The 27,989-nt window shown below is 42.6% G+C and overlaps 1 protein-coding gene across 1 annotated transcript; it reads left to right on the top strand.

The window, feature by feature from the left end:
• Positions 1-204: 204 nt before the first annotated feature.
• TMEM165 (transmembrane protein 165) lies at positions 205-27,921 on the top strand. Its single transcript, XM_047091469.1, has 6 exons — positions 205-631; positions 13,508-13,733; positions 21,127-21,302; positions 22,063-22,245; positions 26,320-26,425; positions 27,101-27,921. The coding sequence occupies exons 1-6, from the start codon at positions 425-427 to the stop codon at positions 27,175-27,177; spliced, it is 975 nt and encodes a 324-aa protein (XP_046947425.1). The 5' UTR covers positions 205-424; the 3' UTR covers positions 27,178-27,921.
• The last annotated feature ends 68 nt before the right edge of the window (positions 27,922-27,989 follow it).

A 27,989-nucleotide genomic window follows, 5' to 3' on the forward strand; every position in this document is an offset into this window, starting at 1 on the left:
TGCGAGGAGAGGAACGTCACCCGGTGCCGGGTACCTCCCAGGAGCGCTGGGTCCAATGGGAAGAGGGCGCGAGCCGCACCTCAACCTGCCTGGGGACGTCACGACGCCGAGGCGGACGCCCGGCCAATGGGAGGCCGTCACGGGCAGGGGCGGGGCCCGGAGGAATTGGGCTGGCCCGCAACGAGACAGTTGGCGGAGTCTTGTGGCCGCTGCCGGAAAGGGGGAGGATCGAGCCGGCGGCTGCGACGCCGGCCTGCGCTAAGCCTGTCGCCCGCCCTTGCCTCTTACCGCATGGTGCCGGCTTCTCGCTAAGCTGGGGCGGCGAGGCGAGAGGGAGGCACTGCCGGGGCGGCTCGGAGTCGAGGCTTCCCGTCGCCTGCACTTCTTCCTGTGGCGCCCGTGCGTGGCCGCCTCGGCCAGCGGGATGGCGGCGGCGGCCCGGGGGAGTGGCCGCGCATCGGCGCCCCGGCTGCTTCTGCTTCTGCTGCTAGCGCTGCTGTGGGCCCCGGCCGGCGTCCGCGCTGTCCCGGACGAAGACCTTAGCCTTCGGAACAAGGAACCGCCGGCGCCCGCCCAGCAACTGCAGCCGCAGCCGGCGGCCGTGCAGGGCCCCGAACCTGCCCGGGCCGAGGTGAGCAGGACGGGCCGGGCCGGCTGCGGAGCCGGTGCACCGGGTACCAGGCTCGCGGCCGCCGGGAGCGCCGCGCCCGGCCCCGGCTGCCGGCGGGGGGAGGGGAGCCCGCCCCGGCTCCTTGGGGTGGAGGCGGCTGAGGGCCCTTCTTCCCGGGTCGGGCCGGCCTCGCCCGGCTCCTTATGGGGGAGGGGATGGGAGCGCCCAGCAAGGAGCCCGCTGTAAACCTCCAGTCCGGGAGCATCGGGATGCTGCTGAGGAAAGGGCGTCTTGATGATCAGATGTGCCCTAAAGAGCTGCAAGTACTCGTTCCGGGTAGAAAGTTTGTAACAGAGGACAGTGGGAGGCTTTTCGTATTCCCTGAGGATGAGAACATCGGCCATTTCATTGTTGAAAACGCTCATCCCCAGCTGCTTACCCAAATTCAGCTTTGTATGACCTGTGGTTTTTGCCAAATATATATGGATTATGAAGAGTGACTCTCACTTTTTAAAAACGTGCTCTGGCTTGCAGGAAGTAACCCTCAGGAACGCAGAGGAATAAGCCGTCTTTGACAGTACAGAGTGCTGCAGCGTACGGGATGCCAAAACTAAATTCATAAGCATACCAGAAAGAACCCTGTCGTTTGGCCTTATTAACGACTTTAATGTATGTTAATGGAATCACTTAGTCACTTGTGTCCAGAACCTCGGCGGCAATTTTAAATGTCTTCCCTGTATCGGGGAAGCTTTCTCCTCATTTCCAATTTGGACTCCTGAATTGAGGCCTCTGTGGTCACTTCTGGTAGGAGAGGTTTGGCGCTCAGCCTCCCAGGCTACATTCGGCCCGTCGCCGCCCAACTAATCTTTCTAAAACTGAATTCTGTTTTACTTCTCAGAAATCCTCAGTGAATTGTCCCCACATACTGACTTCAGTCCATCCTCTAATGCAGGATGTTGAGGTTTCTCCCTGAGGTGGCGCCCAGTCTTTTTTAGCCACGGCACCCTTGCTCATATGCAATACTCAAACCACTCTAACCTGAGACGCGCCTTGTGCTCCAGGGCTAGTCTCCCAGATGACAGTCTCCCTAAAAAAGGCTTCAGTGAGCCTGGAGCCCACTGGTCAGAACCTTTCCCACCTTTCAGGAACCCGCAGACACCTACTGTCTGTGAAGACTTCCCCATAACTTCCAGTTTAAACGTGATTTCTCTCTTGCCTGTTACCCCTGGGCTCAGCTGACCCTGCTCACCTTTTCCACTTCTGAACTTGAACTGAAATGCTGATTCATGAAATGTATTCTTAGTGTTTATCATTTAGCTTTCTGTCTTTTAAAATCTTCATCTGTCATTAACTTACTGCTTTCAAACAAGACTAGTTTGGGTGAAGTAACTTAGAGAGATTTTGAATGTAACTTTCCAGGCCTTTTCATCAGAGCTCTAGTCCTATAGTGATTTTTGAGATATAAATAGTGGTAGGTGTGGCTATTAATAATACCCGTTTAGGCGCCTGGTGGCTCAGTAGGTTAGGCATCTGACTGGTTCAGGTCATGATCTTGGTTTGTGGGTTTGAGACCCGCATCGGGCTCTGTGCTGACAGCTCAGAGCTTGGACCCTGCTTCAGATTCTGTGTCTCCTTCTCTCTTTCTGCCTCTCCGCTGCTCACGCTCTCTCTTTCTCTCAATAAATAAATATTAAAATTTTAATAAAAAAAATAATACCCTTTTAGACAGGGAAAATCCAGACTTGTAAAATAAAGGCAGCAGTATGCAATGATTGTATTAAGTGGTCTTAAGGATGCTTGTCTTTAAAACTGGAGATGTGAAGGGAAGGGGCAGGCACAATCTAATAAGATTTTTGTCTTTAAAGTTGACCCTTGAACAATGGGTTTGAAGTGCACGGGTCCACTTATACATGGATTTTTTTTCCATACAATACTATGAATATTCTCTGTTATGATTTTAACATTTTCTTTTCTCTGGCTTTGTTATAAGAACACAGTATTTAATACATACAACATACAAAATATGTGTTAATTGATATCAGTTTATGTTATCAGTAAGCCTTTCTGTCAACAGTAGGCTATTAGTAGTTGAGTGTTTGGGTGGTCCAAAGCTTTATGCAGATTTTCCAGTGTATAGTGGCTCAGCACCCCTAACCCCACACTGTTCAAGAGTCATCTGTTTTCTCGGTGGTTCTTTTAAGGTAGGAATTTATTCTAAACTCTCTATTGTATGGTAGAATCTAATGATCTTGTTTTAATTATATTTTCATCTAACTTTGATATGGCTCAGAGTTTTTTTCTCTACAGTACTACAGCATGTTAGAAGAGATTTTTCTGTCATGTTTTCTGAACTACTTAATATAAGTATCATTTGCTTTTGTTGTCCAGTTGGTAGAGGTAAGATATGGTCAGGGTTCAGTCTAATAACCATATAAACAAGGGCCAAGCATTGCTGGATATCTGAAAGTTTCAACCATTTTGCTTTGTAGTTACATCCAGTAGATCTTTTAAAAAGGTAGGATATTTAAATTTACTTTTTTCATGCCACTGTGTGAGAGTGGACTTCTGAAAATGGAGGGGGGGAAAATCTCTCCTTTGTTGGTAGGCATTCAGGTGTGAGATGTAATAACATAGTTATATCTCCCAGGGTGCTTTGAAGCAAGATAGCTGAACTTCTGATAGGGCTTTCTACATTGGGTATTTTTTTTTTTTTTCTATAACCAGGTAAAAAGGTTCACTCTCTACTCCTAGTTACAAATAAACCTCAGTTTACAAAGCCATGGAAAGAGTAGTTGTTCACTACTTTGAGTCCTTTCCTTTATGCAGTTTATGCTTCTAGTGACTTACTCCAGTTTTTCTTATTCTTTCCCTGGACAGAGCATGTAATACAAGAAGCATTAAGTCCCTTTAGTTTAGGGAGATCAGGCAGTTTATAATTTGCTGCGTATTCTGGAAGTCCAAAGAGCTGCTCTGGTTGCAGAGCACTGTTGATAAAGCCACAAAAGCCTATTACCTCACCCAGTACAAATTCTTATTGTATTTCTGCTTTACTGTTTCTTGGCATTTGTTAATTTTTTTTTTTAACATTTATTCGTTTTTTGAGAGACAGTGTGAGTGGGGAGGGGCAGAGAGAGGGGGAGACATGGAATCCAAAGCAGGCTCTAGGCTCTGAAATGACAGCATGGGGCTCAAACCCACGGACTGTGAGATCATGACCTGAGCCAAAGTCAGACACTTAACCAACTGAGCCACCCAGGCACCCCTGTTTCTTGGCATTTCTTATCTTTGAACTGTCAGAAGGCCTTCCGTGCAATATTTTAAACTTTTTCCCATTTTCATGAAGTTGGACTTCTGCTCCATCCAGCCCAACCTCCCACTTCTAGCCTCTTTACAGCGAAGCTAGAGGCTGTCAGGTGACTCTTGTCCTACTCTTGATTGCTGTGTCGAAATGAAGTGATAATTATGTTGATGAATTTATTTGGTGGTATTCTATCCATCAAAGCGATTCATTTAAAAAAATCAGTGAAACTAAATACATTTAATACATTTCAAATCTCAATTTATAAATATATTACCAAACAGTAACATGTATAAAAATAATGTTGTTAAACTCATTAAAACAAAATGTATTGGGGTGCCTGGGTTGCTCAGTTGCTTAAGCATCTGACTCTTAATTTTGGCTCAGGTCATGATCTCACAATTCATGAGATCAAGCCCCATGTCAAGCTTTGTGCTAGCAGCGTGGAGCCTGCTTGGGATTCTCTCTCCCTCTCTGCACTCCCTTGCTTGCACGTGCTCTTTCTCTCTCAAAACAAATAAACTTAAAAAATGTATTTATGGGGTGCCTGGGTGGCTCAGTCAGTTAAGTGTCTGACTCTTGGTTTTGGCTCAGGTCATGATCTCACAGTTCACGAGTTTGAGCCCCACATTGGGCTCTGCACTGAGCGTGCAGAACCTGCTTAAGAATCTCTCTCTCTCTCTCTCTCTCTCTCTCTCTCTGCCCCTCCCCTGTGTTCTCTCTCTGTATCTCTCTCAGAAATAAATTAAAAAAAAATTTTAAAAATGTATTTATAAATTCATATAAATATGAATTAACAAATAACATTAAAAATAAAATATTAAAAAATAAGGGCGCCTGGGTGGCTCATTCAATTGAGCATCCAACTCTTGATTTCAGCTTAGGTCATGATCCCAGGGTCGTGGGATTGAGCCCGGTGGCGGGCTCCATGCAGAGTTTGGAGCCTGCTTGAGATTCTCTCCCTCTCTCTCTGTCCCTCTTCCCATCTCTTTCTCAAAAAAAAAAAATAAATAAAAATAATAGTAATAATAAACCTAACATTCACAAATAAAAATAACTTACATGACAGTGAAAATTTATAATTTATAATATAATTTTATCCTTTTTTAATACAATCTCTTAAAACCAGGTTTATCCGTGGTATCTTGTGTTTGTTTATTTATTTATTTATTTATTTATTTATTTATTTTTATCTAACTCTTTTTTTTTTTTGAGTATATGAAATTTATTGTCAAATTGGTCTCCATACAACACCCAGTGCTCATCCCAAAAGATGCCCTCTTCAATACTCATCTCCCACCCCCCCCCCCCTCCCACCCCCATCAACCCTCAGTTTGTTCTCAGTTTTTAAGAGTCTCTTATGCTTTGGCTCTCTCCCGTGGTATCTTGTTTAAGTTGCATGTATATTTTTGTGCACATTTTTCTACTTTCTGGCAAAGGCTTTTCTGACTGATACAATAAAATAATGGCAAGGAGACAGTTCTGAGCCCATTCTAAGCATTTTCCTTTAGACTTCTGTATCTCCAAATAATTTCACCTGTTGTGTGATAACTTTTGTTGAACGATTTTATTTTTGTGTTCTTGCTAGATAGGTCTCTTTCTGGGTAGCTGCCTCGATTTGGTTTCACAGGAAGCGTCTTCCTCTCTTCTCTGGTTTTGTCACGTGTAGCTGGAGATTCCCATCAAGCTTTCATGTTCTCGCCCTCACGTGTTCATTTGAACTGTAGGACTCAGTAGGAATTACTGTTTTCATTGTCATTTTCTTCTCTTGAAGATCAGGAAAGCATAAAAGAATACTTTTTAAATGAGGGAACTCCTCTTCCCCCCCCCCCCGCCCCAGTTTTTTCATTTGGAACTAATTTTGAGTAAAGATGAGTTTTATTCAGCAATTTTTTTTTTCAATTATGATTATGAGGTGTTGACTCTGCTCTCAAGATGTAAATCATTTGCATCTCAAACCCAAATTAAAATACTGAAATAGTGGTTTCTGTACCAAGGAAAACACTGGTGCTTCATTTCTTGCTTTGTTCTAATGTCGTAACTGGATAGTGGATACCAGAATGCAGTCCCTGCATGCAACCCTCCTGTAACACCGACGTAAGTGCTTCTGTGCGCACACTTTCTGCCTCTCTCCACGTATGGGACAAGACTGTCATCCGTTCCATGCCTCTGCTCTGTGTCCATGTGCCTGTTCTCTTCTGACTTTCGGTACTTTCCTTCCTCAGTACCTTTATTCTCTCCCTTTCCTCGGCTCCTTCCTGTGTGCTGACACATGGCTGCAGCTTTTTCCTATTTGGTAAAGGGGAAACAAGGCTGTTAATTTAACTACTTGCCTGTATTGGTTTCTCCTCTTGAGTTTTACAGACCAAATTTCTAACTAGGGATTTAGCAGCTTCTTCACTTTGCTTTAGTCTTTTCTTATCCGACTTTGGTCGCTGTCTTTTCATTGGAACTGTTTTTAAAGAATACCTAAAGCCTACCGACCTGCCTCCCCAGGGGTCATTTCGCACTGTTAACCCTCCTCTTTGAGAGTCCTACCCCATTTCGGCTGTATAACTTGGATCTTCATAAGTTTCCGTCTTCTTATGTTCATTTGGGATAATAGTTCTCAGGTTTCTGAGTATCAAGAAAAACAATGAAAATACTAGGCATCTAGTTAGTCGCTCAGCGAATGGTGACTCTGCCCCCAACTGGACCATCTGTGGTGCTTGCCTGCCTGCTCTATAAATATCTAAGACAGTTTTGTTGTTCTTTTGTTTCTTCCTCCTCCTCCTTCCCTAAGTATAGACATTCTCTAAGTCTCATTGTTTCCACTTAATCTAATCTCCCTCTGCCTTGGAAATCTCTGCCTGCAGGGCTCTAGCTCATCAATTTAGGCTGCCAGCAGCCAGACACTTACCTTGAGGCTGTGCTGGCTTCAGATCAGGAATCCTGGTTCTGACGGCCTCTTGGAAACCTTCATTTGAAATGCTTTTTACCACCTCACGTTGAATGTGTCTGAAACCAAACCCCTTATTTTTATTCCTCTGTCCCACATGCTTTGTAGGAATACAAATATTTCTCCCAGTAAACCCAGCAGAAAACCTTACCATCATCTTTGATTCCCGCCCCCACTCCATTTAAAGTTATGTTGATGTTTTCCCTGTCCTTCAGGTGCAGAATTTTCCCTTCCCTAACTTGTCTTCAACATTGGTCTTATGCAGCTGACCTCATGAATTGGTCCAGTGGCTACCATTCTCTACTTTCTGCCCTGATCTGTTAGTCATAATGCCTTAATCATATTTGTGACATCTACTCAAACTTTTAAGGGCTTCTTGCTTGCCTCTGGGCCAGTCTGAACACACAGGATTTTCAGTCTGGGCTCAACTTATCTTTCTTATCTTATCCCAGCCATTCATCTGATGGTTTACTCCCCGTTCTCAGAACATGCCTGCATTCTTTCAAATGGTCAGTCCTGGGAATGAGGTAAGTGCATGCACCCCAATGTATTTTCAAGGTAATCACTCTGTGAGTGGCTCGTACTGAATCCTGCTGAGAATTTGAAGGAGGCTTATGAAATGAATTTCAGGGCCGACTTCCCCCACTGGTCAAAGGTTGCCCCACAGGTGTTAACTTCTCCATACTTCCGGGTAGTGAATAAGTACAGAGCTCTTACTTTTCTGGTTGGACCTGCCTGAAGCCAGTTGCAGCCTTCAAGGAACTGGTTCTCTATAAGGGGGGTAAGAGATTGGGTCAAGAGATCTTTTTGAAGTGGTGCACAACAGGTGTTTGTAATTATGTGCATGGTTAAAAAAATAAAAACAACTCAAAAGGTACAGAAGTATGTAGAGTGAAACAGTATGTTTCCTCCTCTGGTGTTCTGGTTCAGGGCTCTGCAAACTGCAGTTTACCACAGGCTCCTTGTCTTGTAAATAAAGTTTTTTTATTGGAACAGAGCCATGCCCGTTCGTTAAAGTATTATCCATGGCTGTTGTCAAGCTACAGCATCTGATTGGGTAGTTATCACCAAGGCTTTGTGGTCCATGAGATTAAATATTTGGCCCTTTAAGAACAAGTTTGTCGACCCCTAGTCTAGTCATCCTGGTTTCTTCCCTGTAAACACCCACTGGTAACTGTTTGCTGAGATTTGGCATGCGACAACAACTGTATACATGCTATATATACCTACCTACCTCTGTGCCCCTCCACAGACATACATACGATGACTGTATACATAATGCATGCTTTTTTCCAACTTAAAAATATCTTACTGATTTTTCCTTATTAATATATATAAAAGATCCTGATTCTTCACTTATATTTTAGAATATAGTATTCTAATAAGCTACCATTTATTTAACCAATTCCCTATTGATGGACATTGTGTTATTTTGTCTTTTATTATTACAAATTATAACATTATATTTATACATGCTTCTAATACAAAAAGATTAACTCCCTGAGTGTTCCTATCTTAAACTTTGTTTCAGTCATATGCCTGCCATGACACATTGTCCACAGTATGCATTCACTTTTACTTGAGGGGAACAGGATCATTAGGGGCTGGAGTTGTTGGGTTAGGCCTTTCTCATGAGGTTCTGTGTAAGTTGGATCTTGAGGAATCAAGATGAATAATGAAAAGGGGGTAGGAGGGGCAGTAGGGCTGCATCGTTGAAGGCTTGTGGTTACCAAAACCTTCACGTGCTCTTGTGTTGCACTGCCCAGAACCAGAGCAATGAGCCATGGCGGTTCTTACGCACTTGAAACGTGGCTAGTTCACATTGAGATGTGTGTGAGATGGGTGTGGCAAGTAGATCGACAACAGTGTGTGAAGACTTAGTGTGGAAATAAAACTAAAAAGAATGCTATGCTTCCAGAGTAGTATCTTGGATGTATTGGAAATATTGTTAAAAATAATTTTATTTGGGAGCGCCTAGGTGGCTCACTCAGTTGGTTAAGCATCCGACTCTTGGTTTTGGCCCAGGTCATGATCTCATGGTTCTTGAGATTGAGGTCCGCATCGGGCTCTATGCTGACGGCGTGGAGCCTGCTTGGGATTCTCTCTCCCTCTCTCTTTGTCCATCCCCCGCTTGTGCTCTATCTGTCTCTCTCAAATAAAGAAGTAGAAACTTAAAAAAAAAAAAGTTTTATCTGTTTTTACTTTTTAAAATGTGGCTACCAGAAAATTTAAATTATGTGGTTTACAGTATTTTCTATTAATACTATTAATAATATTAATAAATAAGCTATTAATAAATAAGCTCCTCTGGCTTATTTATCCTTCCATATGGACCGTAAGGCTCATTCTTAAAACAGTGAGGTAACACGATGAACCTAGTTTTACAGAGATTAAACTGGTTGTGTTGTGGTGTGCTGAGATAACTGTTTGTAGCTGAGCCCTTGCTGTGTCCTAGGCATCATCCTAGCAGCTTTATGTGTTACTAACTCAGTCTTCACAGCAAGTCTGTAAATGTAGGTACCCCTCATCTTGCAGTGGGGCTTGGGTCACAGGGAGGCAGACCTCCTGGCCCAAGGTCGACTGATAATGCCTTGGCTGTGGACCCAGGCATTTTGATAGCACAGCCACATATTGAACCATTACAAGTCACCCAGACGGTGAGTTAGAAAAAGGATGTGCTCTTTGCACACAGTAAGCACTTAGGCATTTGACAGCAAACGCATGGTAGCTGATAATTTTCTGACCCTATTATTAGCACTTTAAGTTTTAAAAATTGACCTCCATAATACCCTGATACTTTGGTTTTACATTCTTTTCACCGTGGTTGGCGGTTTCACACTTACCTTTTGGATATCCAAGCTGCAAGTTGAGTTTCTTGTGTTCTGTATATAGCAAGTTTTTAAGAGTATGTAGTTTTTTGTTTTCTCTTGTCATACTCAGGAGGCAAATTTTATTTTGTCGTCTTCATTTTTCACAGAGCAACAGAGAGGCGAAGTAATGTGGCCAAGGTTTTATAGCAGGGAGTTATAAAGCCATAAAAATATGTAGTTTTGGTCACTGTTTTGTTTTTACAAGTAAACATTTTCTGTTTGAGCTTGGACCTAATTGATCATAAACAACGTATATTTATTCCTAAACATTTTCTTGGATTTTGGATGATACATACTTTACAGAGACGTTTCTTCATACAAAAGGTGTATCAGAGAGAATGGTTGCATTAATGAGAGCCAAGTTGCAATGCTTATATATATATATTTTTTGATGCTTAATGACTGTAGAGTATTTGAAGAGAAAGGAAGCTCATTTTTAAAGAAACATCAGCATAGATGGAACTAAAATGGTAATGGAGAGAAGGCCAGAATTTCTGTGAATGGTACTTCTTCAAGAGCCGACTTCCAAGGCTGTCCTTCTTGATTTAGTCCTAATACCTAATATTTTCTAAAATGTTAAATTTCCCCAGTTTGTAGCTCAAAGTTGTAGTCTCATAAATGCTTAAATCTTGCTGATCTTCACTGTGGAATGGGACAAGTTTACGTTGTTAGTTGAGGAATGACACGCACACTGAGAATTTTCCTGTAAGTGGTCCTTCTCTTCCCTGGAATGGTGACCTTGAGCAGGGAATTTCCTACCTTCTCTAGCAGCCCAGCTCGGCTTCAGGTGGCTCTCTGGGGGTAGAAATCTTTTCCCTGTGTTAAGCTAAAACCTGACACCAAACCTGCTACCTGTGACGTTTGTTTTAAGTTTTATTTATATATTTTGAGAGGGAGTGCACATGTGCGTAGGGGAGGGGGAGGGAGAGAGAGAAAGAGAGACAAACAGACACATACACACATAGAGAATCCCAGTGTGGGGCTCAAACTCATGAACCCTGAGCCAAAATCAAGAGTCAGAGGCTTAAATGACTGAGCCACCCAGGTGCCGCCCTCCCCCGGTCCCCTGGGACTTTTTTTTTTTTTTTAAACATTTATTCATTTTTGAGAGAGAGACAGAGCATGAGTGGGGGAGGGGCAGAGAGAGAGGGAGACACAGAATCTGAAGCAGGCTCCAGGCTCTGAGCTGTCAGCACAGAGCCCGACGCGGGGCTCGAACTCACAGACTGAGAGATCGTGACCTGAGCCGAAGTCGGGCACTCAACCTATTGAGCCACCCAGGCGCCCCCCCCCCCCCCCAGGACTTTTTAGTTCTACCTCTTGTGATCATACAGAGTAAATACACACATAGAGACTTTTGCGGTTATTGGAACAGAGGCCCCCAGTCCTTCCTAATCCCTCATTGGATTGTTTTGGAGCCTGAGTTGGCAAACTTTTTTTAATGGCCCAGATAATACTTTAGGTTTTGAAGCTACTTAAGGTCTCTGTTGCATAATTTTCCTTTCCTTCTTCCAGCTCTCCTCCTTCCGTCCCTCTTTGTTTTTATTTTTTGCAACCCCTTGGAAATATAAAAAACACTCTTAGCTGACACAGGCTGGACTTGGCCCCACGGTAGCTTGCCAGTCCCTGGTTTTAGAACCTCTTCTGTCTGGGATGATCTTCGGGGGGGCAGTGCTTTCTTCATGGTGCTGCCCCAGAGCCATACAAAACTTCGGTAAGAACTGAGCAGCACAGAATAATGGATTTGCCACTATTTCAAGTACTTGAAGTGCCTGTTGCTTGTTTGAGCTTGGTCACGTTTTCAGCTTAAAATGACCTTATTAATGCTGACCAAGACTTCGGTTTATCTTTTTTATTAGACCACATTACATCTCCTAGGATATTTTTAGACTTTAGCCTAGGACCATCCGTATATACAGCTACCTATGTCTATTTTTTTAATAGTTTTTAATTTTTTTATTGAAGTGAGGTGGACACAGTGTTATATTCGTGTCAGGTGCACAGCGCAGGGACTCAACAACTGTGTTATGCTACCTCACAGGTGTAGCTGCCATCTGTCACCATGCATGGCTACCATAGTAACATGGCTATAGTCCCTGTACTGTACCTTTTGTTCCCGTGACTTATTCACTCCATTTTCCCATCCCCCTACCTCCAACTCCCTGGCAGGCATCAGTTCTCTGTAATTATGACTCTGTTCATGGTTTTTGTTTGTTTATCCATTTGTTTTGGTCTTCCACATGTGTTTGTCTTTCCCTTATTTCACTTAGCCTAATACTCTCTAGGTCCATCCGTGTTGCTGCACATGACAAGATCTCATCTTTTTTTATGGCCGAGTAATATTCCACTGTGTGTGTGTACCACATGTTTATTCGTCCATCTGTTGATGGACACAGGCTGCCTCCCTGTCTTGACTATTGTCAGTCATGCTGCAGTGAACATAGGAGTGCATATATCTTTTCAAATTAGTGTTTTTGTTTTCTTTGGGTGAATACCCAGTAGTGGAATTACTGGGTCTTAGGGTAGTTCTATTTTTAATTTCTTGAGGAGCCTCCATTCTGTTTTCCACAGTGGCTGCACCAGTTTGCATTCCCACCAGGCACATGAGGGTTCATTCCCATTTCTCTGCACCCTCACCAACACTTGTTATTTCTTGTCTTTTTTATTCTAGCCATTCTGACAGATTAAGGTGATACCTCATTACGGTTTTGATTTACCTTTTCCTGACGAGTGTTGTGGTGCATCTTTTCATGTGTCTCTTGGCCATCTGGATGTCTTTGGAAAAAATACCTGTTCAGGTCCTCTGCCCATTTTTAATCAAATTATTGGGGGTTTTTTGGTGTTAAATAAGTTATATATTTTTATATCCAGTTATATTAAACCTCATCTTAGTTGGAGCCATTTCTTGCTCTAGTCTGTTGAGAGCTTTCTGGAACCTACTTTGTCCTCTAAAGTGTTAACGGAATTTCTCTCAGCTTTCCGTTACCTGAATGCTTGATAAACATACCTGGCTCTTCCACTCAAGTTACAAGTAAAATTTTGAATGAGACATAGCTGAGAACTAAATCTCAAATCACAAATACTTAGAAAATAAGGTAGTTTTAGTATGGGGCTATAGCTGGTCTCTACTCTTTTTTTTAAAAAAATTATTTTGTAGACTTGTACTTGGATCTGCATTGTGGCATCCATCAGCTAGAGGTTTTGGTCATTACAAATGGCTTTCAGAGTGGGGCACCTGGGTGGCTCAGTCCGTCAAGCATCTGACTGCAGCCCAGGTCATGAGCTCCTGGTTTGTGAGTTGAAGCCCTGCATCAGGCTCAGAACCTGGAGCCTGCTTTGGATTCTGTGTCTCCTTTCTCTCTGTCCCTCCCTTGTTCATACTCTGTCTCTTGCTCTCTCTCAAAAATAAGTAAAAATTTTTTTCAGTGTTTATTTTTGACACAGAGACAGAGCATGAATGGGGGAAGGTCAGAGAGAGAGGGAGACAGAGAATCCGAAGCAGTCTCCAGGCTCTGAGCTGTCAGCACAGAGCTGGACGTGGGGCTCGAACTCACAGACCGTGAGATCATGACCTGAGCTGAAGTTGGACGCTCAACCGACTGAGCCACCTAGGCGCCCCAACATTAAAAAAAATTTTTTTTTAAATGGCTTTCACAGTGCTTAGGCAGGAAATAAGTCTAATGGCCAGAAAAAACCTTAATTCGCATTCAAAAATAAAACAATTTTAAGTAATGATTTTTTTCAAGAAGTAGCTGATACATACATATATATATATTTTTTTTTTATTTCAGAAAGGATTTACACCAGCTGCCCCGGTTCATTCCAATAAAGAAGATCCAGCTACCCAGACAAATTTGGGATTTATCCATGCATTTGTCGCTGCCATATCAGTTATCATTGTATCTGAACTGGGTGATAAGACATTTTTCATAGCCGCCATCATGGCCATGCGTTATAACCGTCTGACGGTGTTGGCTGGGGCCATGCTTGCCCTGGGCCTGATGACGTGCTTATCAGGTGAGTGTGCTCTTTCCTCCTAATGACTTCAGTGGATTAAGGAGACAGCGTGCTGTGGGCCGTTGAGTCATGGAATCATCCAGCTAGTTGGGTTGCAGTTTGGTTCCCAGAGTTCCAGAATTTAGTAAACAGAATATGGTATTGGTACATAAACCGCCGAAAACCATGTTGCGCTTTTAAAGTTAAATTTTCAGCTATTCACAGCCAAGACACATACTTCTCATTTCTTCACTAGTTTTTATCCTTGCTATGACTGTGTGTATCCTGGCTTTTTTTTCTTTTCAGTCCAGATAGGTTTATATCTGATACCTTAGAAATAGGACTCAAATACATTTCAGGGACATGTTGGAAACCAGTAGCTGTTGAAGGACATTTCATAGTTACTGTGTTTGGTTACGCTGTTCTTACCCCATTATAAAATGTTCTTAGACTCCCAGTTTGTGTTTCTATTCTACAGACTTCATTTTTTCAAAGAATTAGACCATGCGAAAGTAAACGTTAACACTAAATAATTAAACAGAGTGGAGTCTCTAATTCCAAAGCCACCCCAAGCTGGGAGGAAAGCCAGGAACTTTCCCCTTATAGCCAGACTTGGTTTGGAGCCTGATGCCGGGTAGTGGCCTAATGATAAGTTCCTTAACCTGCGAGCTTCAGTGTCCGCGTCTGTAGAACAGAGAGGATAAAGCCTACTTCCCTTGTAGGGTTGTGGTCCGTGTTAAGTGAGATCCTATATTGCAGGTGCTCGGTCCTCTGCCCCTCAGCATCTCTCACATCTGAAGCTTAGTTCTTCATGTACAGAACAAGTTCTGTTTCTGGCTGCTTGGACACCTGTCCAAGTTAAAGTTGTTTTAAACCTAAAATAAAGGAGTATTTTACTGATTGAAATAATTTGACCACTTTACACATTTTAGAAGTTAAAGCATTAATCATATTTCATAATAAAAACAATTTTTTTCTTCCAAAGGAAATTCTGACACAGGAAATAGGGAGAGTGGAGAGAGTTGTTAAGTGGTGAAGTCATCGTTCAGAATGAGTATGAATAGTATCGGAGGATTTTATTTTTTAAACTTCTCTCACTTCGAGGGTAGCTTGAAAGCTGGCCTGTCTGCCTGTTCCCTCCTCAGAACCCGGTGCCCTGGGCTCCCCGCCTCTTCTCTCTGATCACTTCCTTTTCCTCAGCTGAGGGCCACCTTGGTCTCCTGCCCTGCCCTCTCCTGTCTCCCCTTCCCGCTGGCCACGCTGCGCACCTGTGCTGTAGGCTGGTGCGGTGGTCTGCAGACTTTCCTTGTGTCTCATTTGGAAAAACTCTGCACACCTCTCATGTGGAAGTTATCTAAAGCGTGTCATCTTAAGTTCAAGGGGTTGCAGAGATCTAATTTCTGGTATATTTTTCCTCATAGAATTTTACCCTAATGATTATGACTTTCTCCTTGAAAATCTCTTATGGATCACACTGTCATTTATCTGCAGCAAAAATTTGCATATAAAGTGAATTTTAAAAGAGACTGATAGGGGCACCTGGGTGGCTCAGTAGGTTAAGCGTCCGACTTCGGCTCAGGTCACAATCTCATGGTCCATGAGTTCGAGCCCCGAGTCGGGCTCTGTGCTGACAGCTCGGGGCCTGGAGGCTGCTTCGGATTCTGTGTCTCCCTCTCTCTCTCTGCTCCTCCCCTGTTCATGCTCTGTCTCTCTCTGTCTCAAAAAATAAATAAACATTTAAAAAACAATTAAAAAAAAAAGATACCGATAGTTTCCTTTGTTAAGTCTTCAAATGTTAATATTTTTTACAGATTATAGTTATTAATAGTACAGTTGATCAAAGCAAACTATATCACAAACTACATACATTCGTATTACATATATTTAGCTAATATATCACACTACCCAACACATTTTTTTAAAGTTTGGAAATGCATCTTTTAATGAAATGATAGAACTATTCTTTTTAAATTAGCTTATATGTCCTTGGATGAATATTTCTGTTGATAGAATTAAGCAGGGTGTCGCCTCAGTTCTGATCTTTATTTTTTTTAAGCTTATTCCTTTATTTTGAGAGAGAGAGAGAGAGCGAGCAAGCACAAGTGGGGAGGCGCAGACAGAGAGGGAGAGAATGTGTTCTATCAGCACAGAGCCCGAGATGGGGCTTGATCTCACGAACTCATGAGATTATGATCTGAGCTGAAATCAAGAGTCATACGCTTAACCAACTGAGCCACCCAGGCACCCCTATTTTTTTTAATGTTTATTTACTTTTGAGAGAGAGCTCAAGAAGGGGAAGGGCAGAGAGGGAGGGAGACACAGAATCCGAAGCAGACTCCAGGCTCTGAGCTGTCAGCACAGAGCTGGACACGGGGCTCAAACCCATGAACTATGACGTCATGACCTGAGCCAAAGTTGGATGCTTAACTGACTGAGCCACCCAGGTGCCCCTACATGTTAGTTTTTTACTTAGGAGTACTTTGTTTAACTGGCTATATTTAGAAATAATTGAGAAAATTGAAATATTGTTCATTTGTGTGTACTTTTGCCAATAAAGGATTTTATTTAAAAATTGTGTCACATCACATATTTTAAGTATATTTTTGCCAGAACCTTGGAGCTGCAGATATAGCTCATTCAGTTTATGGAAAATGTCTGCCACGTTACCTGATTGCTATAGCAGTTCTCGTAGGTCCATAGTAAATCATCTAATCCTGTGACTCTCGGTCACAAAGCATTTGACTTGGTTTTTGAATTTAAATGAACGTGATGGGGCGCCTGGGTGGCTCAGTCGGTTGAGCGTCCGACTTCGGCTCAGGTCATGATCTCGCAGTTTGTGAGCTCGAGCCCCACATCGGGCTCTGTGCTGACAGCTCAGAGCCTGGAGCCTGCTTCAGATTCTGTCTCTCCCTCTCTCCATGCTCCTCCCCGGCTCACACCCTGTCTTTCTCTCAAGAATAAATAAAGAAAAAAAATTAAAAAAAAAATAAACAAATGAACATGATATGCATCCCCATGACAACCATCTGCTTTAGAATTCTTCTAAAATGGACGATAGGTGGCTGGATTAGGCATGGCACCCAGCTATGAGAGTGCCACAAGGGCAAGGTAAGACACCGAGGGCTGTAGTATTTCCTTCTGATGATCTCTTTGCTTTGTGTAACAAGACTCTGCCTTAGGGAACATGCATTGTTTACACTGGTTGGAGAATGAAAGAGGCACAATTTCTCAGTGAAAATTGTCATTCCTATCAAGGCCCAGGTACCCTATTTCTTTTCTTTTTTTTTTTTTTTTTTAATGTTTATTTTTGAGAGACAGAGCGTGAGCAGGGAAGGGGCAGAGAGAGAGGGAGACACAGAATCTGAAGCAGGCTCCAGGCTCTGAGCTGTCACCACAGATGTGGGGCTTGAACTCATGAACCACGAGATCATGACCTGAGCCAAAGGCGGACGCTTAACCGACTGAGCCACCCAGGGGCCCTGCAGGTACCCTAGTTCTAATGCCATGACCTTTAGTTCCAACAAACATAATGCCATTATTTCTGATGTCATGACCTTACCAGAAACTTGCATAAGACAGGGAAGCCCCAAAGCCCTGTGTCTGATTTATGCCTTGATTGAAGACACCGGTAGTTTAGACCCCCTCTCTGCTGCCCGAGGACATCAATTTTTCCGTACTGTGGGGAAATGCACCATAGAAGGCTGGGTAAAAGGCATCCTTGTAAAGGAGACAGACGGCAACCAAGAAGGGATGTGAGAAAGGGAAGCCGGCAGGACTCCTTAACCACAAGCATGTTTTTAGGCAGATGAATTTTAGGAAAGAGAACCTATGGAAGTTGAACTTCTGGAAATAGATTCTTTTGCAAAATATTCATCTGTGTCCCCTCGTGAAGTCTTTGAGAATCTCTGGGAGTATGTCAGTCCCGGTTCGGAGATTGCACATTTGCAGCTCTTGTCTCTTATATGCCAGTGGAGGGCTAAACATGGGGGGGCCGGGGCGGGGGGTCACATTCCTGCTCAGCCCCTCACTTAGCTGGGGGCATTTACCTAGCCCCTCTGTGCCATTTGACAACAGCATGATGAGAATCCTGTGTACTTCAGAGGTTTTTTTTAATGTTTTTATTTACTTTAAGAGAGAGAACGTGAGTGGGGGAGGGATAGAGAGAGAGGGAGAGAGTCCCAAACAGGCTCCGCATTGTCAGCATGGAGCCTGATGCGGGGCTCAATCCCAAGAACGGTATCATGACCTGAGCTGAAATCAAGAGTCGGACGCTTAACGGACTGAGCCCCCCCAGGTGCCCCCATGTTGGAGTAGAGTTTACTACTCTGCTCTTCCTCCTCATATTCTGAGCACACACTCTGCTCTTTCTCCCATTTCCCTCCTTAGCCACTTGTAATCTGATTTCTGCTTCTGACATCTTTGCAAAGGCTTCAGTAACCAGCTTCCCTTATTAGAGCTCAGTTTTCATTTCAGTGAGCCCCCACAGGCCACATTCACGGGCATTCCCCACCTCTTTATTCTCTTGGCTTCTATGACACCATGTGCTTATCGTTACATTTCTGTTTCTCTTCGAAAACACTTGTACCAGTAAATATTCACATCCCCCACCATTGTATCCTTGGCCCATTTTTTTCCCCTTCACACTAACATCCTTGTGCTGAGTGTTCTCAGTTTAATTACCTAAAAGTCCGTGAGTCCCATATCTCTATCTTCACTCCAGATTTTTCTTGGAACTTCAACACTGCCACGATGTAGAAGGACCGGTGCGTTTGTAGCTCTGTTCTGACTGGTTGCAAAGTCCATGCTTAATGAGAAGTAACATCTCACTGTTCCCAGAGCAAAAGTGCTTGAGTGTCTGAGGGAAAGTTTCCAAAGAAATAGGAAATAGAGGGAGAGTAACCAGGAGAAGAAAAAGTTACAATGCCAAGTAGTTTTTTTGCTCTCCCATGGAGATGTCAGGCAGAAGGCAGAAAAGATGGCTCTATAAGGATCAGTAAGTATCAGGGTGTTTTCATTTTAAGACTATCTGAAGATAGAAGGAAAACTGAGCTTAGGAGATTTAAAAAAGCTCACTACATTCCATTTTTAAATTTTAAAACCTTTTAGGGAAAATATTTTAAATTTACAAAGTTGCAAAAATAAAATAGTACAAAGAACACCTGTACACCTTTTATACAAATTCAGTGTTGTTAGCATTTTACCCCAGTGCTTTAGCCTGTGTGACTTACCTGTCTATATCTAAGTAAAATTATATGTGTAGTTACATACATAATTTATATATTTATATATATATATATATGACATGTATATGTTATATATGCAGATACATAAAGTAGATAAATATACACATATATCTTCATATACAGGAATAGATGGATACATGCTTTACCATCTGTATTTTAGTTTTGTCAGTTGATTTAATATCCTCTGTAGCAGTTTTTCCCCCTCCCGTAGAGGAGGAGCTAGTCTAGGTCAGGTATTACATTTGGGTCTTACTAGTTTGTTAGTCTTTTATTTTAAGTTTTTTTATTTTTAGAGAATGTGTGAGCTGGGATGGGGTGGGGGGGTGGGGCGAGAGAGAGAGAGGGAGGGAGAGAGAGAGAGAGAAAGAATCTTAAGCAGGCTCCACACATGGGGCTCCGACCTAGGGCTCTGACCCCACAACCCTGGGATTGTGACCTGAGCCAAAATCAATAGTTGTACCCTCAACCAACTGAACTATCCAGGTGCCCCTCTTTTTTAGTCTTTTAATCGGAAACACTTCCACAGCCTTTTCTTGTGTTTTACGATATTAACATTTTTTAAAGACAGCCCCTCCCCTTTTAATGGATTGCTTCTCATTTTGTGTTTCTCTGCTGTTTCCTCATAATTAGATTAAGGTAATGCATTTTTGACCAGAATGCTGCATAGGTGATATTTGTCCCTCTGAGAACGTCACATCTGGAAGAACAAGATGTCTGTCTGTCCCTCAGTGACGTCAAGATTTTTCTTGTGTACTGTCTTTTTCTCTTTCCCTGCAACTAATATGCAGTCTTTAGGGAGACACTTTAAATAAGACCGTACGGACACTCTGTTGCCCATTGTTTAGGGTTAATGATTCTTCCATGATCTCAATTTACCTTGATAATTGCAGAATGATGGCTTTCTGATTCTAGTAGCCCATCCCCGTGTCCAGTGGGCCTGGCATACTACGCTCACAGAGCTCTCCTTCCCATCCCACTCGTTTGTCTCTTTGTTGTCAGTATAAACTTGGGGATTCATTGTTTTCAGTGGGTTATAATTAATTACCTAATTATATTGCTTCAATTGCCCCAGATTTGGCTGGGGGAAGCCCCTCCAAGCCAGCTCCCATGTCCTTGCATCATGTTCCCATCATTGGTTTTGTTCCTTCGTACTTTCTAGTACGACAAGATAGCACAAGTTCAGCTTGTACCTGGTCTGCATAGGCCTGGAATTAGCCATTTTTCTCAGGAGGCTTTTAGTGGGGAGTGGTGTGAGAAGCCAAGAATGGATGTCAAGTGGCCTCATTACTGAGATGTCTGTGCTTTTCACTGGATAGAGCTAGAAAATAATAGGTCTGTATTGTGTGTGTACATACACATATATGCAAATGTATATATTTATACATATAATCAGAACATAGACATACACATAAGCGTAGATGTGATGTGTTTCTAAACATGATTTTAAAATCTTGAATTTTGTAATTATAGTGACCTGGGACTATTTTACCTGTGCAGTTATACATTTGGCGTTCATCCAGATTTTGAAGTGTTGTGCCCATTTTATAAAAAGAACATGTGAAGTAAAGGATAATTGCATTTATTATTTGTGTGAAAATCTCCTCTGGCCCTTCTGTAGTTTTTAAGTTTTAACTACTGAACTGATAACGCTGGTATAAATGTGTTTCATGGTTAGGATTTGGGTTCTTGATACAGTTCCAAGGTTTTTTTGGTATAACTTATACAGTGGTCCTCTTTTCTTTAATGGTAGGAAAGAACGATACTGAATAAATTTGAGTCTGTTGTAAATGTTATTTTAGGGTATGTTATAGCAATGATTTGTTTTCTTTTATCAGATATATTGAAATAATTAGAAAGGAGCAGAGTTTGAATCATACCTATCATTTGAGAATCTTGTCATGATTCTTCACTAAAGAAGTTTGCAATTTAAAGACTTGTGATGAAGAAATATCACTTGCGTATGAAAGTGGTATAGCTTCCAGGTTATAAGATGTCCAACTCCTTAGAGGGCATCAGAGTTAACTTTCTACCTAAAGTTGACATGACATGTGGCAAGCCGGGTTATTATGTTTTAGATGAGCTTTTCCTTGAGAACAATGTTCAGTTATGATTTCTCATAATCAGAATTATGAGACGCATGCTAATTGTCCACACTCTGCATTTTCTTCCAGTTTTGTTTGGCTATGCCACCACAGTCATCCCCAGGGTGTATACGTACTATGTTTCCACTGCATTATTTGCCATTTTTGGCATTAGAATGCTTCGAGAAGGCTTAAAGATGAGTCCAGATGAGGGTCAAGAGGAACTGGAAGAAGTTCAAGCAGAATTAAAGAAAAAGGATGAAGAAGTAAGTCATGGCGCTCCTAAACGTCTGGACCAAAAAAGCACTCCACTAAGAATAAGTATTATCCAGAGGTTTTCCATGGTTATCCGTATCTGAGTGATATATGTGGGCTCCTCAAAAGAAGTTTAAAAAAAAAAAAAATAGAAGCTTGTTTTGCCCACTTTGCATTCTTAGAGCTGTCTGTGATAAGACGCTGAGTGAACGGGGATGTGTTAGAGTGTCAACCTCATGGGATGAGGTTCCTCAGGGGATTATCTCCTGCAAAGCAGGAGCTGTAGTTTGTATTTTACAAGTTTCTTCCCACAGCATTTAGGATAGTAAGTGATCAGTAAATATTGGTTGATTTTGTGGTGGAGGAACGGAAGAATTGAGAATATAGTGTGTGTCGCTGTGTGAGACCAGTGGTTCAAAAGAGAACTTTGGGGTCACATAATTTTTTTTAACGTATGTTTGTTTTTAAGGGGCGGGGGCGAGGGGCAGAGAGAGAGGGAGACACAGAATCCGAAGCGGGCTCCAGGCTGTGAGCTGTCAGCACAGAGGCCAATGTGTGGCCGGAACCCACAAACTGTGAGATCATGACCTGAGCCAAAGTTGGACGCTTAACCGACTGAGCCACCCAGGTGCCCCTGGGGTTACATAGCTTTAGTTTCTTGGAGCATATTCCATAGAATTTAAACAACTTTTAAAAGAAAGATTAAGTAATTTTGTACTCTTTTTATTTGTCTGCTGGGACTATTTTCTCTCTCTTTTCTTTTTAATTTAGTTTCAACGAACTAAACTCTTAAATGGACCAGGAGATGTCGAAACGGGTGCAAGCACGACAATACCCCAGAAGAGATGGCTGCATTTTATCTCCCCCATCTTCGTTCAGGCTCTCACACTGACATTCTTAGCCGAATGGGGTGATCGCTCCCAATTAACTACGATTGTTCTGGCAGCTAGAGAGGCAAGTAATACTTGAGAAATGACTGCTTCTGTATTATTGTTAAAACTAAGCATAACACTGTTACTTCTCTCCACAGGACCCTGAACAGTCCGTGTGGGCCAAGAGACTACTTCATATGTTAGACTATTTTCTAATCCCTAATAATCCCGATTCTCTTTAAAATGAACGGTCTCCAGCTTCTGCAGGCAGATGGTGTCCTGTGGCCCAACCTAACTGCCGTCTTTGGACTTCTGTTTACTCCTCTTCCCTCCAGGTTTGCTGGAGTGATAGATACCATGGCAGTTGTCTTGACTCGGTTTTCTGGCTTTTCTTAGAACTTCAGTGTTTCAGGGGTTACTTTACAAAATACTATTCAGTGGAAAATCCAAAACAGCCTGAGTGTCCAGCACAAGAGAAATTAGTTCATTCATTTACTAATTTCTACATAGCTCTGGGAATATTCACTCTTTGGTGAATGGAAGATTCAGGAAATCAAAATGTTCCCAGTGCTTATCTCTGGGTAGTGCAATTACAGTTGACTTGTTTCTGGATATAAAATTTGCTAATCTTAGCCCCGGAATACTAAGGTCTGGAATGGTAAGCTAGGGGAGACTTGTGGTCACCTTGTCTTGCCCTTTGCTCTAAAGATGCACAACCTGAGGCTCAGAGACACCTGGCAACTTGTCCAAAGTCATAAGCTAGTTCGTAGCAGTGGCAAATACTAGAAGCTGTGGCTCTCAGCCTTCTAGCATCTTCTACCATATCTTGTTCATAGATATCAAATGCCACTTATGTAAAAGCTAGCTTTTGGGGGGAGGTTGTTTGCTTTTAAAATTATAATCTTTATTTCTTTTGAGAAGAATTAGTAACGTTTTACATGAGGTGTCTTATTGTTCACACAGGTCTGTTAAGATCTGAGGAGATGGTTGTGGAATGCAGTACTGTGGAGACTTTTCAGTCTCTTGTGATCTTAGCTGAGGGAGTGTCTCTATCTGTTAAATTATTGTTTTTATCTGATGGTAGGATTTAGATAACAAGCGTGATTTGAATTTGTCCTTAACTCCTAGGAGATGCCTACCATAAAAGAGCAAGTTCCTTAACATAGGCCACAGTTTAAAATACAGAACGAGGGACGCCTGAGTGGTTCAGTCAGTTGAGCCTCCGACTCTTGATTTCAGCTCAGGTCATGATCTCCCAGCTTTGTGGGATCAAGCCCCATGTTGGGCTCTGCACTGACAGCGTGGAGTCTGCTTGGGATTTTCTCTGTCCCTCTCTCTCTTCCCGCCCCCCCCTCCCCGAAAATAAATAAATAAAACATTTAAAAAGAAAAAAAGAAGAGAAAATATAAAACAAGTTGCAGGCCCGGACCAAGGGTTGGGACGGGGCTGTTCGGTCAGAGAAGCATCAAAAATGTTGTATTGAAAGAAAAAGAGGAACTTGGTTTTTTCACTTGAGTCCTGTATTTTAAAACTTCCTTTTAAAATGTCACTGTAATGGCCGTGCCCTATAGTTTTCTTCATTCTTAGCCTTTTTTAGTGGCTTTCAGATTGTCAGCATTGGGACTTGAAACAAAGTCACCTCTTTCTGTGGTGGTGGGGACAGTGGTGGTGGTCCTGCCAGTGAGAGCTGTCATGATGGCAGAAATCACTACGTTTTTCTTCATCCTGTCGTCTGTGTGGTACAGACTGTGAAAGGTCCAGATCTGCTGTCCGTGTCAGCTCCCTCGGTCTGCTGCAGTCTAGCAGCGTGGAGTGAGTCCTCAGCTGTGTGACCGCGTTCCCGCACCATTTCCTTGTCTGAAAATGGGGCATTTCCCTACTTCGTGGGATTATTCCGGGGATGAAACAAGATGATGCACGTGGAGTCCCCGATGCAGTGCCACCGGCCACCAGCACCGTGGGGATACTGCGAGCTCTTCAGGGGCAGAAGCCAGCTTGTCTGTTTCCCTTAACATTCCTAACCTTTTCTGGGTAGTTTTTTATAGAATTTATGCTGAGATGCAGTTCAGTCCATTTTAGTCTGAACTCTATTTCTTTGTTTCCAACTGAATTTAGTGTCCTTAATTAGGTACTAAGTGGAAAAAAAAAAAAAATGGGGGATGAGGTTCCAGGGTCAAATGAATTTGGCAAATAACAAAGACCGAAAACTTCTGTTTTAAAGGAACTTTTAAATTTTATTCAATCCAGTGACTGTTCAAGCACCACTTTGAGACAGAGTGACAGCATCTTCACGGATGCCAGCTGAGAAGTTTGAACACACAGAATGAGCAGTGCGGCCCCGCCCTGCCACACGTGGTTCGCAGAGGTGTCTGCGTCTCTTCCGTCCATGCTCTCAGTGGCAGTCCTGTCCCTGCTGGGTTCCGGATCACAGCCCCATGTCTCCACTCCGTTGCTTAAACCTTTGCCTTTCTCCCAGCCCTGCTGTGAGCATTTTAGCACGTATGAGTCTTTCTCATCTGCAGTTTCACACCTTACTGGATTCTGCTTCCCTTGCAGATGCCAGCCTCTCCGTCCCTCCCCCCGGTCTCAAAAGGCCGGGCTCTGATGGCAAACAGGAGTTGCTCTACTTTCTTGGTTTCTAAACGCACCGGACCCTAGTTTCTGACCTCATCGGGAGGGTTGATGGGGGCTTCGAGTTCCCTGCAGCCACCCACAGGCCCCTCAGTGCTCCTGTTGGGAGGCTAATTGTCTGACTCCCTCCGGAGTCTTCTTTGGGCGCCTCTCCCTCCGTCATCCCTTCAGTGTTGCTTTTCTTACTGTTATGTCTTCCTCGGCATCTTCGTCTGCATTCTCCCTCTCAGGGCCGTTCTCTTCAGTCCCGTAGCTGCTTCACCATTGAACCCAACCGACTCCTGAACTTCTCCCACTTTTAACTCCTGTCAGCACCCATACACCCTTTCTTCACTCCTTCCCCCCCCCCCTTTTTTAATGTTTATTTTGAGAGAGAGAGAGCACGAAAAGGGGATGGTCAGAGAGGGAGAGAGAATCCTGAGCAGATTCCACACTATGAGCACAGAGCCTGACGTGGGAATCAGGGCCTGAGCGGAAATCAAGAGTTGGACGCTTAAATGACTGAGTTACCCACGTGCTCCGAATGACTTTTTGAGTCATGTTGGTATTATCATAATTAATCTAGAGGATTATAGGTGAGAAGTATGGGTGTCATACCTGATTTTTCTCTTCTGTAACACCTATCACTAGGGTGTATCAGTTCTGCCTCCTTAATTCTCAAATCCACCTGCTTTTCTCTGCTTCCAGTCTCCCACCCCAATCCAGGCAATTGAGCGCCTTGCCTTCAATCTTGTTCCCTTCCAGCTCATTCTCTGCACTAGACTTTTAAAGCATATACCTCCTGTTCTGTCACTCGCCAGCTAAAAACCAGCGTGTCTTAAAGTCTAAACTGTAAGCCTATCGATAGGGTCCTTCATGAGCTGGCCTCCACCTAGGTTGATGGGATCTCTCTTGTGACTCATTGGTTCTCTCTGGAAATGTGTGTTAACCTTTTCTGCAGTTGTCTCATTGCTGGCCTTTCGCCTTCTAGGATGTTCTCTCCTCCACAAGTCAAATTTTCCTGCTAGTCCTTCAGAGGTATTCTTTCTGGAAAATATTCACTGGTCTTCCCAGTCTGAGGGACTCCAGTTTGCTCTGACAGCAAGGATTTAGGGAATGAATACCGTGTTCCTGGCTCTGAGTTGAAGCACCGAAGACACAGTGGAGAGAAAGGGAGGCCGGGTCTGTAAAGGCTTGCCTTGTTTCCTCCTAATAGCAGACACTACCTGAGGGAAGAGAGGTCTGGGGTGAGTCCCCTCAGCACTTGTCACTTAAGAGCTAAATATGGCCTGAATGGTGACAACTGCTGCCTGCTTGAATTAGCATTATTTTGATCTTAGAAATTTGTCTGCTTTTAGCTCGATTCCTGGATATGATTGCAAATATTCCCTCAAGCAGCTATTACAATTTTCGTACCTCACACACCTGAGTTTTTAGACGTGGTTAGGCTTTGTTATTCATCTCCATTTTCAGTGGCTAATAGTTATCTTTCTCAGGTAACAGTTTCAACTGCTTTTAAATTAATGTTAGTCACGCTTGCTTCCAGGACCCGTACGGCGTAGCAGTGGGTGGGACAGTGGGCCACTGCTTATGCACCGGACTAGCAGTCATCGGAGGAAGAATGATAGCCCAAAAAATCTCTGTCAGAACTGGTAAGTCTTTTGTGCTTTAAATTACAAAGAAAATATCACTTAACTCTTAGAATTGCTAAGAGATTAGAAAAAGAGCTGGTTCTTAGTTTTAACATTCTGGAGTACATTTGGTTACTGCTGTTGCGAACGTGGACTGTTTTTCACATATGTGATGCTAGTAAATACAAGTTCATCTGAAAGCCTAACTGGATTTTTGGTAGCTGTTTGTCAACGTAAGTAAAACAATCATCATGTTGGAAATAAAACTTTCTGGCCTTAAAGGTGTGTCTTAGAAGATTGGGATTCGTAGGTGGAGACCATGTTTATGGATTCCACCTAGGAGAATTTCCTGTGTAGCTGCTAGGGCCTAAAAATGGAATACAGAAGTCTCTTCGCTTGTCAGAGATTGTGGAACATTCATTTTAATAACTGGGTTTTAAGATGAGTTACAGTCGTATTGCTGCTTACCAGCACTGTCTCAATTTCAACACTGTCATCTCTCGAGACAACACTGGGGAAGCAATGCATTCTTATTGTACAGTTAGGCATATTACGTATGCTTTGCTTCACTTAATGGGGCCTGAATGTTTCTAATTTCTTTTCAGGGTTTACCAGATTGGAAGAGTAATGGGCAACACCTTAGCTCCCTCCTAGAGGAATTTTGCCTTATTTCACTTTGTTTCTCTTCTCTTACAGTGACGATCATAGGAGGCATCGTATTTCTGGCGTTTGCATTTTCTGCACTGTTTATAAGTCCCGATTCTGGTTTTTAACAAGCTGTTTTTTAATTTGTATTTAGTTTAAGATAGGTAACTCTTGTCTTTATGTACATAGTGTGCATTATAACTAAAAGTGACGGAGAAGACATATTTTGTAGCGTTGATTTGCCAGTTTGACCCATTTAAAGAAAGTATAATGTCCAAAAGAAATAATCATTGCTTCTGTTTGCAACATGGATTTTTAAAAGAAACCAGGTATCTAAGTGTGGATTTTTCTTTTCTCCAGCACAATTATGTTGATATGGTCACCTTTCTTTTAGTTATTTGTGGGAGAGGGCATACATAGAACCATTGTGCGATGGGGTCTACCCTTGATTTTCTTTTAGTACTGACCCCTTTATGAGGAATATACATTTTATCCTGGATCACTGAGCTGTTTTTAAGATAACTGCCTTAACATTTTTCTTGAGGGAGGAATGAATTGATTTTTATCTTTTAAAATATTTCCTTAAGCCAGTAAGCAGTTTAATCACGTCTTTTAAAAATCAGTTTTCTTTTGTTTTTTTTTAAAGAGGAACATATTACTGTTATAACATGGCAATTGTTTGCCAGGTTCATTCTCCCCCCCCCCCCCCACCCTTTTTTTTGATTGGGTAGGAAACCCAATATAAAAACAGTCAATATTTGACAACGTGGAGTTACTAAATTAAAAGAGAATACTGAGTGTATTCATATTTTTTCTATATTGAATAAACAATGTAACATAGATACGATGTAAATAAAAGTGGTATGACCAGAGCTTGTTTTCCCTTGTGTGTTATGTAGACTTGTAACTTTGTAGTACTAATATTTACAGACCAGTTTCT

This window comes from Lynx rufus, unplaced genomic scaffold, assembly GCF_022079265.1.
Source record: "Lynx rufus isolate CCGP_SWC_20201006 ecotype Redwood Valley unplaced genomic scaffold, mLynRuf1.p SCAF_3, whole genome shotgun sequence".
NCBI lineage: Eukaryota > Metazoa > Chordata > Mammalia > Carnivora > Felidae > Lynx > Lynx rufus.